The 18337-nt window shown below is 37.8% G+C and overlaps 1 protein-coding gene and 2 pseudogenes across 1 annotated transcript in view; 2 read left to right on the top strand and 1 right to left on the bottom strand.

Annotated features, from left to right (window-relative positions):
• Positions 1-2206, bottom strand: part of LOC101997113 (peptidyl-prolyl cis-trans isomerase A-like) — a 13952-nt gene extending 11746 nt beyond the window's left edge. Inside the window, exons 1-2 of the mRNA XM_005365459.1 lie at positions 2119-2206; positions 496-735 (exon numbers count right to left, since the gene is read on the bottom strand). Coding sequence (XP_005365516.1) covers positions 496-735; positions 2119-2206 — 328 coding nt within the window. The remainder of the gene's footprint in view (positions 1-495; positions 736-2118) is intronic.
• A 5622-nt stretch (positions 2207-7828) lies between these two features.
• LOC101988857 lies at positions 7829-9285 on the top strand (annotated as a pseudogene).
• Positions 9286-17918: 8633 nt separating this feature from the next.
• Positions 17919-18121, top strand: LOC113458082 (annotated as a pseudogene).
• The last annotated feature ends 216 nt before the right edge of the window (positions 18122-18337 follow it).

Here is an 18337-nt window from a genome sequence, read left to right as displayed (position 1 = left end):
CACCACAGCCTGGCTTATATACATAAATCTTATGTGTAAACCATATATATAGTCTACAGTCTAAAAATATTTTTGAAGAATAAATGTAAAACAAAGATACAGACAAAAGTAATCTCATTTTAATCAAAAATACATTTTTGATACCAATAAGCACAGTCTTCACTGAGCAAACATTAAAAAATATGCTGGAAGAATACATTCCCCAAGAGCAAACTCTAGTTTGCTAGCGCTGTGAAATAAAAAGCAAGAGGATCCCAAGAGCTCCTGACTGAACTGAATTCTCAAGTGACTCCAGGATGTGAGAGACGACCATTGATTCCTATTGTCTGAAGTCTCTGTGTATTAGAGTGAAGGTCACGTTGGCATCTTTTATTTTCTATTTTAAATGCTTATTTTTTTTTAATTTGTTATGTGTAAGAGTGTTTTCCTGCTGGTATGTGTATGTACCACATGCCTTTCTGGTACACGCAGAGAGCAGAAAGCAGCCTCACATACCTGGAACTGGAGTTGGAGCGAGCTGTAGATTGCCCTGTGAATGATGGGAATTGATGTGGTGTCCACTGAAGGAGCAAATGATGCTCTTAACTGCTTCTTGTATCTCTAGACCAAAACTGGCTATCTGTGGAACACCAAGTGCGATTATTATGGTAAGATTAAATGAAGAGCTTTGTGCTGGAGGCTCATTTCTCACTTTTCCTTCTGAGCTTCCACAACAGTTAAAAATAGGTATACAACCTATAAAAAAGAAAGCTGTAGAGTAATTTGACATTGAGAAGTGCACAAGCTGGCATTCCAATACCCAGTATGCACTGTGCTCTTGCATCTTCCCTGGAAAGTGGTGGATACTGCCCAAGGAGGGCTCATCTATCACACTACACTTCAAGTTCAAAGATCTAGTCATATACTAGGGACTCAATACTATCATGGCAGGCCACTGGAAAATCCCAGGATATTTGAGAGAAACTACAACATAAAATATTTAAGGCAGAATAAAAAGAAAAATGAAATATTAGAAAAGAAAAACACAATAATTAAAGGAAGTTTAAAATCCATGTAAAATTGACATTTCATAATGAAACCCTGAAATTGAAAAATTAATGAACTAGAGAAATTCATAAGTTTTGAATACAACAAAGTGAGATTGAAAGGTGAAAATAATATGATAATTTTAAGATCAGTGAACTGATTAATATCACCTGGATTTTAGCACAAGGGAAGGCAAAATGGAAGTCAAGTTATTATCAATATAACAATATGAGGTTTATTCTCAGGCATGGATAATATAAGTTTCCAGAATAAAAAAATAAAAAAAAAACCAAAGAGAGCACAAGCACAATAAATTTTAAAAAGGCCTGTAACAAGACAAATCATTGTGAGATTGCAGAACAGCGAGAAGAGAGAAAATCCTGAAAGCTTTGGATACAAAGATTTTAAAAAGTAGGTCATCAACAAAAGAACATAAAAGGAATTGCATCTTTTAATAGTCACCATAGAATCTAGATTTATGAGGGCGCTGTAGGCTTAAGGCTTCCAGTATCCGTCCTGTCCTGTTATTTTAGAGCCTGTATAAAAATAAACATAATGGAGCAAGCTGTGTATGCAGGGAAGAAGAGGGTTGACTTCTGATGCCATCACTGATCCTCAACTTCTGTTATGCTAAAGACTGAACCCATTGTCTGCTAAACACTGCTAGATGCCAGAAGAAATCACTGTAAGTGTACAGATGAATGAATTACCTTTTAAAGGCTAGTTTTAGGTGCATTTCTGTCACCAGGAACAAAAAGCCTCATGATTAATATAAGTCCATTTATTATGAGAAGATAGAAGCAGGTATGTGCACATATATGACATACTTAACTTATATTATATATTTAAAATTACAGTGTTTGTCTGATATCAACTTAGATTCACCAAACCACTCTCTTGAAATGACAAAGTAGATTCTTCAAATGAGGTGATTGATAGTGTCAGTATTTCACTTGTTACTTTGAACTAATATGTTAATTGCTTAGGTAAACATGGAAACAATGCCTCAGGAAGAGACTTTCAGAAGTGGAACCCAAAGCCAGTTGTTCTGAGAGTGACAGTTTTGATATTAAAGAATTCTACAAAACTTACTATTAAGAAGTTCTACCTCAATCTTGGTAATAATGAGAAATGAAATAATTTCTAAGAGGGGAGATGTCTTTGAATACTGTCTGGCCATTACTGGAATTTTCTTGAATATTTTTTTTCAGGTCTTTATAATTTATTTTGTGTCATGCCTTATTACTACAGGCTAAAATAATATGGAGAAAGTTGATCATGAAGTTAAACATCCAAACCTCTAATCAAAAATAAATCTTTGTCTTGCTAAGTTGATACTTTGGGTGTTTTTATGAAGTAATGGAAAGCTTTTCACAAACTAAGCAAGTAATACATTAAGAAAATTTTATTTTGAGGTAAAACAACCAGGATCTAGTAATATGATACAGTATGATACAAGTTGATCATGATTGTTATAGTAGGAATGGTCCTTAAGATGGAAATTGATATACTTATAGTTTCTAATGTCACAGAATTTTTTTTAACTATGCTAAGTTATTCTCAGACTTTTATTTTTGCTAATTCACACAGAAGATAAATTCTTTTAGGCATTTCTGATTTTCTGGGCTTGTGTTTAATGCAAGTATAGAAGCTATAGATTTTGGCTGTCCATAACAATCTCCCCTAAAGCCCTAAAATACAAAAAAAAAATGGTAATCTAAATAACTAGAAGACTCAAGACCAAAAGCAGATAAGGTAAGGTGATGGAGGAAGGTCACTGGTTAAAAAAATAAAGAAACTGCTTGGCTGGCACTCATAGGTAAAAACATAGGTGGGAGGAGTAAACAGAACAGAATGCTGGGAGGAAGAGGAAGTGAGCTCAGACTCAACAGCGCTCCTCTCAGGGGCAGACGCCTCAGAGACACCATGCTCCCATCTCCAGGGTGGACACGAGAGCTCTGCTCTCTGAGACACACGCTATGAAGCTCCGACCCAGGATGGACGTAGACTAGAATCTCCCTGGTAAGCCACCTTGAGGGCTACACTAGAAATCGGCTAGTCCAGGTGCGAGAGTTAGCCTAGAAGAGGCTAGATAGAAATGGGCCAAGCAGTGTTTAAAAGAATACAGTGTCCGTGTAATTATTTCGGGGCATAAGCTAGCCAGGCGGCCGGGGTGTGGCCAGGGTGCTGGGGACGCAGCCCCACAGCTCCTATTACTACAGTAAGGTATTTAATGTTGTTTGGTAGTAAGCAGTGGAACACCTATGTCTTTAGTTGCAAACAAGCAAGTCACTTCAAGTGAGGAAAATAATGAGTGCAACAAACAACCCGGGTACCAGTAGGCACCTGTGAGATTTAAGATCTTGATGAGTCTGAGAGAGCTTCTATTTTCTTTTTGTTCTTATCTACCTGGGACCTGGAGAGGGCTGTGAGAGAATTTGTTCTTCCTCTATTGCACTAATTACAGTATGATAAGAATCAATGCCTCTTCGGTAAGTTATCTGTCTTTTTAAGCTCTATGTTCACAGGAAACATTTTCAAACGTGGAATCTCTAAACTATCTCAACAAGTTGATCTAAGCCGATAAGAATCTTCAAATACTTATCATTCAAAACAGAACTGTAACTCTTCATACAAAAATTTTCTTCCTCGTGCTCTGATCTTGTGAAATGAACCAGTAAACACTCCATGATTCTGTTGGGAAATGGAAGCAACCATCCTTGAATTTGTCCTAATTATCTCTGCTAAATCTGGGCTCTCTTTACTCTGTCATGCTTCATTTCAGTTCTCCACATGACCATAAAAGATGGATTTTGTTCTTTTTTTGACACATATTTGATTATATCAGTCTTGCAATTAAAAATGTTCACTGAGTTCCTACTGATTCAAAACTCAGAAATTTATCTCTTAAGAGCATCCTAATTCCCTACCTCCCATTTCTGACACTCATTTCTGACATTATTTTGTTTGGACTAGTGAATAACACTCAGTCTTTTAATATTGTTTCTCTATGATTTTCTTGATACTAAATGTACTATAGACTTCATCTAAAAGAATACTTGTAATCTGATTTTCCCCCTTTATCTATCCATCTGGAGTATTTTATTGTTTTGGGGGGGATGTGGTTATACTTGTAAATTACTTTTCTTTTGTCATCTTTACTACAAAATAAGGTCTTTTTAGTTGTACCTTCTATAAAAGGGGTTAAATACTTGTTAGTATTACAATAATTTTACAGTACATTGATCCTGCATTTTTTAATTATCATGACCAAATCATAAAGTATCAAACAATAAGAGAAAGTATCTTATACATACAATTTGGTATCTATTGCAGTGTGTAATGCTGAGTAACTATTGAATGAAACCTGAAAAGAAATTTAGTTTATTGTATGAGATATATTGTTCCTTTATTTTTCTTTTTGAAAATATGAATATGTTTTCTTAAGTATGTGTTGGCATGTGTTTTCATTTCTTTTCCAGTTACCTTGATCAGTGTAATTTCTTGGTCAATCTAGTGTCGTTCAATAGCCTAAATTTTATTTTTCATTTTACCTTCTGCTAAGAGCAAAATCAATTATTTAAAAAAAGCGTTGTAGTCCGTAGTTGTGTTTATCATAATCAATGGTAAACACTTTGTGCCTGTACTTACTTTAAAACTTCAATTAGTCTTATAATAGTCTATGATGTAAGGACTTGCTAGTAAGGACAAAAGCAAAACATTCATGTTGAATGTTAAATATTACCAAGCTCAAAATTGTGGATTTATAAGGTTTTTCTAAGAGACCTTTTCTACATAGAACATATTACACCCAAGCAAGTTAAATGTATATGTAGGAACATGTGTGTATGTGTTGGGGGGGGTCTCTCATATTTATTTTGCAGAATGCAAGATGTTCCCCACTAATTACTCTTACTGATTTCCTCTCTCCTGGTGCACCAAACACAACCCCATCACATGCACAAGGGTGCACATTTACATATTTTCTTTGTTTAATATCATAGCACCATGGTAGAAAGCATAGTATTAAAACTCATGAAAGGATAATACGGTAATAGTTCATGGGAGATAAGAGAAAATCTTAAATTTGTTAAAAATATAGCTACTTTAAGCATTCTCTTCCTTAATTAATGTGAATAAAAAGAAAGGAAGAGAAAATTCTAGCCCTAGGGATGTTCGTTTCACTTTTTAGTTTTATAAACAAAAGATATTACATACTCTCTTTTTGTGGTTGATGTTGTTTATTTTGTTTTTTTCTGCTTTCATTAACTCTGTGTTTATGGACACATTGAAGTCTCATTCCTGTAAACAATATACACCTGTAGTGAGAAATGATCCTCTGTGTTTAGGCTTTGCCAAGTTCTGAAAAAAGTAAGAAAATGACAAAGCAGAAACTACTCAGTAATCATTCGGAAAAAAGAAATGCGCTCCTCTAAATGTTAACACTTCCACGTCAGACCAATTGCCTGCTGGTAGAAGAGTCTACATTTCACTATAAGTTATTCATTTACTTTGGAATTTGGGATATTCTAATAAGGATTTATGACATTCATTTCAGCCAAGATATCCTCATAGAGTAACAGTTTCAGACAGCATAGGGAAACTGCAAGAGCAACTGTTTCCTGCTGTGATGTACTAGCTCCAGGGCCAGACTCAGTCTTCTGCTTCGTGAGAATAAGAACAGGTAACTTCCTCTCTGTTTTGTTTCTTCTGGCATGCAAAATTTCCTTTACAAATTTGAGTTTCCCTTTCTTTAATCTTCTTGAATCCATGAGTTGGGGATAAAAAATCTGCCTGTGAAGTTATTACAACACAGGATTCCAGGAAACAGGAAAGCATGCAGGAAAATCCTCCACTCTCTCATCATCATCAGTTACTTTCGATAGATGTGTATGCAACACAGGTAAGCTGTTTTTGCCCTTTTCATTTACCAAGAGAGCATAGATAGGCTTGGTCAAAGATACATGTCAACTGGTTTTTATTTTAATATTAAAATTGTGTTTGGGTATGTGTGCATTCATGTGTGTCTGTGTGCATATATGTGTATTGTATGTGAGAATGTGTGTGTGTGTGTGTGTGCAAGTATAACACACATGTGGTGGTTCACAAGACAACTTATGGAAGTCTAACATGTTGTAACACCATGTGAGTCTTGGAATTGATCTCCAGCTATCAGATTCAGTGAAAAGTATCTTTATAGACTGAGCCATCGTATTAGCCCCAAGCAGATGTAATGATATACACATCCCTCATGCCAACACTATCATTTTACATTAATAAAATCATTACCCAGTTTCAAAATAAAGGAGATATTTGCTAGTGCAAACTAACAATGATACACTGACAGTAAAAAAAGATGTGGTTTTAATAATTCATATGTACTATCTTTGATTAAATGTGAATACAATCTGCTATTTTATACTTCCTTCTAACCTTAAAGTTTCTGATTCTGTGCATTTCATATTCATTCCATATCATTCATCTGCAAAGGATCTATTCACTGCTGTTTTCTGAGAAAAAAAACTTATCTAGAATCATTTAGCTTCTTGAAACTTTATTTTTTTTAATTTTATATGTCTTAGAATTCAAGTGCTAGATGGGTAACAAACTATATGTCCTAGAAATCAGTTTAGGGTATGTTGTGGGAGGGAAAACAGGGAATGTTGAAGTCTATATAAGGAAATGAAAGCAAACATCTTTCTAGAGCTCATGTTTTATTTAATTGGTAATATTTCAAAAGGAAGAGGAATGTTGCCATAAGCCTCCTACTATCAATGAAAAATAAATATTTTATTTTGACAGCACTGCATGACATAATGTAGAAAATCACCTTCACCCTCATTATATTTAGTCAAAGGTTTCTTACTTTCAAGAGAAGACTACAATGTATTTATCTATGAATCTGTAATATCTGATATTAGCTTACATTTTATCTGTCTGTTCTGTTATTTCAGTGTTATTTTTGTGGTTATTAAATGACACATTCAAGCTTAAAAGGAAGACAAAAAATTGAAAGAGCCATGAAACAAATATATTTAAGCTTGAAAGAAATGAACGACTTTACACAAACATAAGTCATTCATCAGTCACATATAAAGGATAACTGATACTTTCTTTTCAACTATAGATTAGTTAAAAGTTAGATTATTTTGAAATTTTTGTTTTTGACTTTTTAGTATAAAACAAAAGGTCCAGTAGGTATAGTCAATTTACTGGAGTTACACAATTTATAATTTTCATTTAAAGACCTAATTTGAGGCCATCAATATCTACTTATTTAAATAAGATTCTATAACTAACATACTGTAGAAGGAAGTCCTGCTTGTTTGTCCCGGCCACCTAGGTAGCTTGTGTGTTCTCTGTGTGCGTGTGTGTGAACGTCTTCTGAATATTTGCTAAAAATTTCTTCATGTAGGTGTGTATATCTTGTATAACAAATTATTCTGTCTACTGCTAGCCACCTTCCAAATAATCACACAGAAACTTATTATTAATTATGAAATTTCAACCTATAGCTTAGGCTTCTTTCTAGCTCTCAAGTTAACCCAAATATTTTTGACATGTGTTCTGTCACATGGTTTTTATCTCTCTCCCATTTTGTGTGTCTGACCACAGGTCTCAATTTATCTTCTTCTCTTCCTCTCTCTGTATGTAAGTCCTGCCGATACCTCCTGTCTAACTATTGGCTGTTTAGCTCTTTTTAAAAACCAATCATGGGGGCTGCTCGGTGGGGTCATTGAGACCCAGGCGCAGTGCGGTGTTTGTCTACCCCGGACTGACGGGCGGCCTGGCGGTGGGGAAGATGGCAGCGTCCTCCCTAGAGCAAAAGCTGTCCCACCTGGAAGCCAAGCTGAAACAGGAGAACCACGAGGCCCGGAGGAGAATCGACCTTAACCTAGATATTAGCCCCCAGCGGCCCAGGCCCACCCTGCAGCTCCCACTGGCCAATGATGGGGGCAGTCGCTCACCATCCTCAGAGAGCTCCCCACAGCACCCTACACCGCCCTCCGGGCCCCGCCATATGCTGGGGCTCCCATCAACCTTGTTCACACCCCGCAGTATGGAGAGCATTGAGATTGACCAGAAGCTGCAGGAGATCATGAAGCAGACAGGGTACCTGACCATCGGAGGCCAGCGTTATCAGTCAGAAATCAATGACTTGGAGAACCTGGTCGAGATGGGCAGCGGTACCTGTGGTCAGGTGTGGAAAATGCGCTTCCGGAAGACAGGCCACATCATTGCTGTCAAGCAAATGCGGCGCTCGGGGAACAAGGAAGAGAATAAGCGTATCCTGATGGACCTGGATGTGGTACTCAAGAGCCACGACTGTCCCTACATTGTTCAGTGCTTTGGCACCTTCATCACCAACACAGACGTCTTCATTGCCATGGAGCTCATGGGCACGTGTGCAGAGAAGCTGAAGAAACGAATGCAGGGCCCCATTCCAGAGCGAATCTTGGGCAAGATGACTGTGGCGATTGTGAAGGCGCTGTACTAGCTGAAGGAGAAGCATGGTGTCATCCACCGTGATGTCAAACCCTCCAACATTCTGCTAGACGAGCGGGGGCCAGATCAAGCTCTGTGACTTTGGCCTCAGCGGGCGCCTTGGTGACTCTAAGGCCAAAACACAGAGTGCTGGCTGTGCTGCCTACATGACTCCTGAGCGCATTGACCCCCCCAGACCCCCCCCCAAGCCTGATTATGACATCCAAGCTGATGTGTGGAGCCTGGGCATATCATTGGTGGAGCTGGCAACGGGACAGTTTCCCTACAAGAACTGCAAGACAGACTTTGAGGTCCTTACCAAAGTCCTACAGGAAGAGCCTCCGCTCCTGCCTGGTCACATGGGCTTCTCAGGGGACTTCCAGTCATTCGTCAAAGACTGCCTTACTAAAGATCACAGGAAGAGACCAAAGTATAATAAGCTACTTGAACACAGCTTCATCAAGCACTATGAGACACTCTAGGTGGATGTGGCATCCTGGTTCAAGGACATCATGGCAAAGACCGAGTCTCCAAGGACTAGTGGAGTCCTGAGCCAACACCACCTGCCCTTCTTCAGGTAGCCTCACGGCAGCGGCCAGCCCCATAGGGGCCCAGGGGCATGGCCACAGGCCCCCCTTCCCACCTGGCCAATCCAGCTGCCCATCAGGGGACCTGGGACCTGGACGGCTGCCAAGGGCTGAGGACAGAAAGTAGGGGGTACCCATCCACCACTGACTCCCTACCCACCAGCTGTGGACAGACGGGCATGCTGGTCCCTAAATCTTCCCACTCTGGGGTCAGCCAACTATGCGAACCCCATCCCACCCCGACAGACACTGTGAACGGAAGACAGCAGGCCATGAGCAGACTCGGTATTTATTCAATCATAACCTATGGGCTGGGGTGGCCCCTGTGGCAAAGAGAAAGCCCCTGTTCCTTTCCCCCACTCTCCCAGTGTCTGTCCCCTCCACCTTCTCTCCGACATGCTTGCTCTCCATTTTCCCCTCTCTCCCCTTCCTCTCTAGCTCTGTCCCTTTCTGGTTTCCTGTCTCCCTCCCAGCCTCTGCCTCTCTCCTAGCCTAAGCCTGGGCCCAGCCGCTCCTGCCCCTCAGTGGAAGCCCCAGGTCCACCCAGGCCTCCTCAAGTCCTTGCCCTAGGATAGCTTTGTGGGCATTGTGACTGCAGCCAAATGGGTTGCTGTCTCTGTGTCTGTCTGTCTCTCTCTCTCTCTCTCTTTGATCTCAGGGGGTCCTTTTTGGAGTTTCTTGTACTTGGTAGGGTGTGGGAAGGGGGCTTGTCCTCATGGGGTGTGTCGTTTCCTTCAGAAACTTTTACCAAAGTAATGTTTAGTTGCTTGTGGTGGGCCCCCTCCTCTCCATTGTCCTCAGGCATTGGGGGGTTGGACTGCTGGCTGCTCTGTGTCAGTTCTGGCGTAAGAGAGACCAGGCTTCATCGGGGAACCCTCACATGGGACTGGAGACTGGTTACAGCCTGGGGTTGAATAGAAGAGCTCAGGTGGTACAGAGGGAGACCACGGGGCCTCAGCCACACAGATGGCCTTCAGGAAAGGTGTTGGAGGAATGCAGTGGAGAACAGCAGGAAGCAGGGAGCGAACTGGAGGGAGTCAGTGACAGGAGTGAGGCCGAGGGGCAGAAGGAGGGGTTCCAAAGAAGTCAGGGATTGAGAGTTAAGTAGATGTGGAAGTCTGCGCATGTGTGTCAGGGACGAGATGGACAGGCTTGAGTACAAGTGAGGCCAGGGTATTGGCATGTGAAGTGACCTACTCCCATTATGCCCTGAGCATCCTCCCTCAGCTCACCTAGAGCTGACCAGCTCCAACCCAGCGTGTGGCCTGGAGTGGGCCAGATGTCTGTCCCATGGTTCTGCAATGGCCAGGACAGGGTGGGGTATGTTTCCTTTTTGTTGGTGATGCGTGCAAATCAAGTGGACAAGAGAACAATATAACAGAACAAAACAAAAAATACTTTAAAACCACAAACAAAACCCAGCACCAAAGCTGAGAAACCTTGCTGGATGTAGCTGATGACGCAACTGCAGGTTTAGGTGACACTGTGGCTCTTAACTATCCTATTGACTCATCTTCATCCTATTGACACAATGCCGCATGGTTAAATTGCAGTAGAAGTCATCTGCTCTGCCTGGGCAGGGCACCCTCTCTCCTTATCCCTTATGTGGGGAGGTGGAGTGAAGTAGGGGTAGGATAACAAGCCTGGCCCCCCACCCTTACCATTTTGAGGCTAGCTACCAGCATGGGCAGCCTTCATGTGTAGTTAGGTCACTTGGCTGGTCCTTGGGCCACCACAGGCCCAAGACTGGGCTGCATGGTTTTATTTTTATTTAACTTTATTTTCTGTGTGTGTCTCTGTCTGTCTGTGTCCATCCCCCTCCAGTGTTAAGTAAGAGCCTGGGGGAGTCTCCCACTTCCCCACCTCTCCCAAATCCTCCCCTCTGTCACCAGCCATCCCTCTGGCCCAGGCAGAGTGGGTGTCGGGCAGGTAGGGACCTGGAGTGGCCTGGTCCTTCCCTCTGTCCTATGGACTCCTCCTCAGGCCACTAGTGTTGCCCTCTCCCTTTTTAAAACAAAATACCCTTGTTTGTAAATCCTTAGCGCTTGAGAATAAAACCCTTCCCTTTTCTTCTGGAAAAAAAAAAAACAATCATGGTAATATAGCTTTATACAGTATATAAATATTCTGCAATATCTGTTTTGCATCAAATTCAAATGATAAGATCCTATTGTACTTCGAAACATTTTGTTTTATTGGAAACTTAGTCATTGAAATTTAAACATGCTGCAATGGTTTCTCATGAGTCTAAATATTTTGTAATACCTCACATTGTATTTTCTGTTTTATAAATTGCCACAGACAAGGATCATTTTTATACTGGAGTCTACCCAAATAACGAGAATGTAGAATACATTTAAATAGAATTTTTTGTTTTCTTAATTTTTCGTCCTTGGTACTAACAATAGTTGTTGAATACTATGTTTTATTCACTATGTTATGTCTTCAGAATATATTTGGCAAAATATTTAAGTTTTCTCACAACTATTTCAAAGTGAACTTAAAACAAATCATTACTATTAATATACTTACTTCATCTAAAAATGGTACTTTATCCTAAGAATTGATCTATAGAATGATCTAAAGTTTTACTTGTTATATCTTTTGAGAAATTGATTGTTCTTTGAAAAATGGAGTCAATATTTCATGCTTCCTGAGGTCGTGAATGATATGGAAATCATTCATTGTTCTAAACTGAATCCCGTTATAGTCTATAAACAAAAGCATATTTGTTAAAGGCAGATTTACTTTTGTACTTCTTATTCTTTTCTTATGTTTCTGACGTTTTCATCATCACTGGCATTACATTGTTTTTCAAGTTGTCCATTATGCAAAAATTATTCATTTTCATTAAAAAATTTAACAGTAAATATCACAATAATTTGAAATATGCATATCTGTATATACATATATGTAGATGGGGTCAATGTTGAACCTTTTTGGCCTGGCTTGTTTGCTGAGGCTCTGGCTAATGTCAACATTGGAAGCTTCATCAGCAATATATAAGCTCTTGAGCCTGCTCCAGCAGAGTCATCTGTTCCTGTTCCCTCCCACCACTGCTTCCCCAGCTCAGGTGAAGAAAATAGAAGCAAAGAAGGAACAATCCAAGGAGTCTGATGATGACATGGACCTTGGCCTTTTAGACTGAAATTTTTGTTAACATGTCTAATAAAAAGCTGAACCTGCTTAAAAATGAATATAATAAATACAAACAAACCAACCTATTCTAACAAATCAATAAACATGTTCATACATATGCTATTTATTACTCATATTATAAATTTTGATAAGTTGTAATGAGAATACAGAATTTTTAAGGACACAAATCTTAATTTTTGAACAATTTGCTGGCACGCTATCCTTTCTTGTGTTTGACAATACTAATTAGATTTTAGTGGATGTTTCCAATTAAGACAGAAGTGTTCCTAAGATATGATAGAATCCTGTAGCTAGGCATGCATTATGATATATAAAAACAGACCTGAAGCATTCTTGAATAAGTTATTAACAATCCTTTTGTACCCTCAAAATTTCATTGTGCAAGCATTAATAAGGAACAAACCATTATCAAAAGACCCATTTTATAGAATTCATGCAAGTACTTCCTGAAACTCTAAACCATATATAGTAGAGCTAAGAATTAGACTCTATTTTGGAATAAGCAAATATAAATGAATAGATAAATCTGAAGGACCTCAGAAATTTTGTGGTAAGAAAATAGAGTTGGGGGAATCTACTCCTTGGATTGTATGATGGATCTTTAATTATTACTGATACTTGATATTGCTATTTTTGAAGGTCTATGGGTTTCCAAAGCTTTTGGATGAACGTGATCTAAATAAAATCACAAAATAATGGGGAGAGACCGAGCCTGGGTGGAACATCTTGTGTCACTAAATTCATCCTTCATTTCAGGAATTGAATTACATCTGATTCAGTTACTGGCCAAAGGGACCCCAATCAACCCAGGCTATTGCTAATGTTATTGGTTGCTCTTTACAAACTGATTGTAAGTTACAAATGCTGAAGATCACACACAAATCACTGAACTTGAAGAATTGATCTTTGCCTACCCCGAGCCTTTACCCAAACTAAATAGTGTTCGCACAATAACAATGTTAAGCATGGCTTCTTGGTAATAGCAATTTCTCTGCTCTTCTCTCTTTGCTATGGGCAAGCACATCTCATTTAAGAGAGGCTTCCTGACTCAGCATTAGCTGTGAAACTTTGCAGCCCTTTTAAGAGACTCTGCCACCAAACACTTAAATGGTGTTTATGAATAGCTGACGGTATATTTCTTGATGGTGGAAGGGACCTTCAAATGCCATAGAGTTGTGCCAATAACCATGACTCTGGCCAGTACCTCCACCATGAGGCTAGACTCTCAAAAAGCTAAAGAATGGGGTGTATCCAATCGTCAAACTCACAGCTTTAAACCTAGCCATATCACTTAGCAAATTAAAGACTCATGTGGTCAGAAAAAGAGAGATATACAGTAAAGATTGATTCAGATGAAGAAAACCCCTAAACAATTTTACAGTGTGTTTAAAAATATTGGATAAAGTCCTTAAAATAAAAAAGAAAGGTAGAGAGTAGTTGGGTGTGGTGGCACATACTTTAATCTCAACACTTTAGAGACTGAGGCAGGCACATCTTTGTGATTTCAAGGACAGCCTGGTCTACAGAGTGAGTTCCAGGACATCCAAAGATACATAGAGAAACCTTGTCTCAAGAAGCAAAAAATAAAAATAAAAGAAATAGAGTTTTCATTACTGTAGCTCTGTAATAGAGTGTGAAGTCAGGGGTGGTCTATTTTTGGTTTAAAAAATACTTTTTGGAGAAATTCTTTGGAGATCTAGAGAGTTCCCAAGGGAAACTCATGACAGAAATCACAGAGTTTACTGATTTTACCACACAGTTCAAAACATCTGAGGTAGGAAACAGTGTATCTGAGCATCACAGAAAAAGGAAACAGAGTAATCTAAAATTACTAACTTATCAAAATGAGTTACCATTCCAATCAATATTAAGGGTTGCTACCTCATTAATTTGATTTAAATTTGCTATGATGTGTACATGACAATAGAAAAGTTTAAACAAGAAAGTGGCCTTATTTTTCCTATATGTTTTAGCGAAACATATGATTTACAAAGGAACTTACAATGGCAGTTTGTCTGTTTTTAAGCCACCAGTCTCTTGGAACATGAGTACAGAATAGGCCTTACTTGAATTATACAATCTAGGAAATCACTATTAAATAAATCTCAACTAGAATTATACATTTCCAGAAAAATTTTCATGTCTATTAATTCTTCCTTATGTTATTTGTATTAATTAATGAAAGAATCTCTTCTTGGTGAGAAACAAATTTTCTTGCTGGGTCGACTTCTTTTGTCCTTCAGATCCTGCAGTTCTGAGTCTGTGGCCCTGAGGTCCTTCCTCTACCTGCTTTGTTATGAATCATATGGGAAAGTCTCAAAGATTATTGAAGGACAGCCAAGAAGCCAAGGAGATGTTGAAGGAAACAAGCACAAGAGTGTTTTCGGGATGATAAGAATGCCAAAGAAAGCCAAGGAATATCAAATCAAAAACACTTTAAACTCAAACCCTGAGGCTATTACCATAACCCTATTTCCAAATTACCAATGTGAGAAAATCTATGATGTATAAGTTCTCTTCTCCTTCATTAATTGGTTTCTAAATATCAGATGATATTTAAGCAGTTGAATAGTTCTACAAATGGAAAGACAAAGCAGTAATATCTCCAATGGACAGAAATGCTTGCCTGTAGAGAAGTGGGGAGTCACTGATTTTGGCTGTCAAGTTGTCTGCATCAGCAGTTAAGTAAAACAAAAGCTTTGGGGCACTCTTCTGATGAGTTTTCTCTATCAGATTATTTGAAGTTGGAAGACTTGCCAAAAAAGTAGGTGACACTTTCTGGTGGCAGGCCAGATTAAGGGAAATGAATGAAAGTACTTATGAGGATATCCTGGCATGCTTAATCTTTAGAAACAAGGGAGCTCATGACTTGAATCCAGGGACAATGAACTTAGGTTTATCAGCTCTTAAGATCCTATAGTCCCTTTGCCACACTTAAACAAGAATCATAACAGATTTCTAAAACAGGTAGGAAATAATCCATTGCCCAAGTGGAAAATAAAAAAAAAAAGTCTTAAGCAGAAGTTAAAATTATTAACTCATCAAAATGAGTTAGAATTTTAATCGATGTTAAGATCTTTATGTTTTAAGTCATGTTGTTTATCACAAATTTTGTCTTAAAATAGTGATCTAGAGTTCAAGATTCCAAGAACAGGTGATAGCTTATCATTAACATTCAGCCAATAAAACCAATTTAGGTCTTGATTCTAAAGTTCTTCCATTGGTAATGACCAGCAAGGACTCTATCATCTCATAATGTTTTGAATCTTTCTGGTGAGCAAGGTAACTGGAAATATAATATTTTTTTTCTTTCTGCACATCAGAAAGGTTATGAAATAAAATGTATATGTTCAGATTATTTTGGCTTCACTGAAAACTAAGAATGTTAAATTATCTATATCCAAATGTAAATCTTTTAGAAAATCTTTATATCCTCTAAACTGTGATAATATTGTTTGTCAGGTTTATTAGAATAAAATGCCTCTCTCTGAAAGGGATGATAAATTCCACTCCAAAAATATCACAGAATCATTAAGATGCTACATTTATACTAGCTTCAAATAAAAGATGTCATGTATACTATTAAGTAACTAGCAAATAAGAGACATGAAATTCATATAATAAAACCAATTGAAATGTTCAGTATATAATCACGGTTTTAAAAAACTGCAAAAGATAACACAGATCAGTGAGATTTCTATTTATTTAAATAATCCTGCTTCTGATTTTGTGTATATCTACATATCCTTTTGAAAGATCATTAACAGCATCTAATTAGTTTTTTGTATACAGCTTAAAAAACACAATCATATATATGCACTCAATTTTGTTTATCCATTTATCTATTGCAGGCATCAAAGCTTGTTATTTTTTTTAGCTATTGTAAATAGTACAGGAATAAAGGTATGTGAAAGTATCTCCTACTGAAAAATACAGAATTCTTTGGACATATGCCCAAGAATAGTATAGTTGGATCATACTTACTTTTACTTTTATTTTTTTTTTTTTAGGAAAACACATGCTGGTTTTCATGGTGACTGCACCTCTTAAAGCCTCCTCCCTCAAACTATGCAAAATTCCCTTTCCCCACTCTCTCTACTGAATTGGTTATTTGTTTTCTTATGTTTTCCATTCTGATTTGGTTGAGATGGATTATCATTATCCATATTACAAAAAAAACGGTCTTCTGATTTAACAGAATTCATTTCAACATCTAAATGATCCTTTTAGAGAAATGGGAAATTAAACAGTAAACCTCATATGGAAAATTAAGACAAATAGTCAACACAATTCTAGGCATAAAAAAGTTAAACTACCAAATCCATGATTACAAATAACACTCCAGAACTTTAATGACAAGGGCATCATGACACTTGTGGAAAAAACTGTTGGGTAATGGCATTGCAGACTGCAAGCAGAAATCATTTTAAAGTGTTCCAGCTAATAAATTTTATGACAAAATTGTCAAAAATGTAAATATTATGAGAATAGGCATGTCAAAAATGGTACTGGGAAACTCATTTTCTACATTCAAAAGAACAGATTTAATTCCACATTCCTTTCCTTGCACAGAAATTAATCCAAAAGGATCAAAGAATTTATCACAAGGCCTATACTTTGACATTATTAGTGGAAAAGATATAGAAAATATTTTAAATATAGGTATGCATAAGAGAATTCTGCAGAAGCCCAGGACAGAACCTGAGAATTAAAAATGAGAAAACATGATATTAAATGCCTATTTCAGAGCAACAAAATCACCCAAATGAACAGATAATGCAGAGAATGGGCTAACCTTTTTTCAATTGTCTTGTCTAACAGGAAAACGGTTAATTTTTAAAATATTTGAATAAATTGGGATTGAACATCTATACACAGATGCTTCCAAACCAGTAAAAGGACTAGTGATTTGAATAGACAGTCCCCTGTGAAGAAACAGCAGACAATCGATACTGCAAAACAGAACAGACAGCTGTTACCATCAAGCAAATGCAAATCACAATAAAAGGCAGAACGAAACTCTGACAGATGAGAGTACAACACCACTCCTACATTCCTGAGAGTCAAGGTCACCTACCAGGCAACACACAGCTACATCCTCACATTCTCCCTGACTCATTAAGTCACAAGCATAGGTTTCAAAGATCGTGGTGTTTCAAAACTTAATTTCAATCTAAGGCAGAGTAATGCTCATGAAAACTTTTGTTATATATTCTTCTGTGTGAAAAAAAAAAACAAGTTTCCTAATGCTAAGTGGTTGCTTTATTTGTTTTCTGTCATACATTGTAAATGGCCTTTAAAAGTCAGTAGCTGTTACTCAAGAATAATGAGGTATATTATTTTCTCAGTGCACATGCAAATCTCCAATTAACAGTAATGAAATTTATGGCAGTGAACTAAAAGGATATCTACTTCAGTGTTTTAAAAGAAAGAACCTTTATTTTTCGGTACCTACCTTTTTTACCATCTAAGTGCAGACTGGCATAAATAAACAAATTAGTATTAAGCATCAATTTGACACTTCCATTCATGTTGACATTCTGAAATGCTGTCTTTAAAAGGTTTTTAAAACTGAAATACAGCTTCAGCTATCAGTTAAAATTATACTTGCAAATCCCTCCTCTGGCATTAATCTCAGAATTATAAACAGTCAACAGGAACAAGACTATACTTTCAGGGATCATTTCTGCAGTTTTGCATAGAGAAGATTCTCTGTGTAGGGTATCTTAGACCACAAGGACCAGTAGAAGTGTTCCCTTTAAAGCGTGCAGCTTGCTTTAGGTGCTGCTTTTCTGTAGCTGCCTCTTGTTATTGATGGTCCTTCTTCTCTTTTTTTGGTGGTGGGGGGATGCAGTTTGAATAGAAAAGAAAAGAAAGAGGGACAGAGGGAAGAAGGAAGGAAGGAAGGAAGAAGGAAAAGAGTAAACTGAGCATCATGGAGAAATGTAGACATGACAGATTTCCAAATATATATGGCAAACAGTACTGCTTTTATTTTCAGACAAATGCAGAGCTCAGAACTTTATTATCTGTTTGATATACAAGTGTATATACTAAATAATTATTTCCTTCGTAGGTAC

Source organism: Microtus ochrogaster, unplaced genomic scaffold (assembly GCF_000317375.1).
Source record: "Microtus ochrogaster isolate Prairie Vole_2 unplaced genomic scaffold, MicOch1.0 UNK2, whole genome shotgun sequence".
NCBI lineage: Eukaryota > Metazoa > Chordata > Mammalia > Rodentia > Cricetidae > Microtus > Microtus ochrogaster.
The sequence above is the reverse complement of the archived record's forward strand: the minus strand, read 5'-3'. Positions and strand labels throughout refer to the sequence as shown.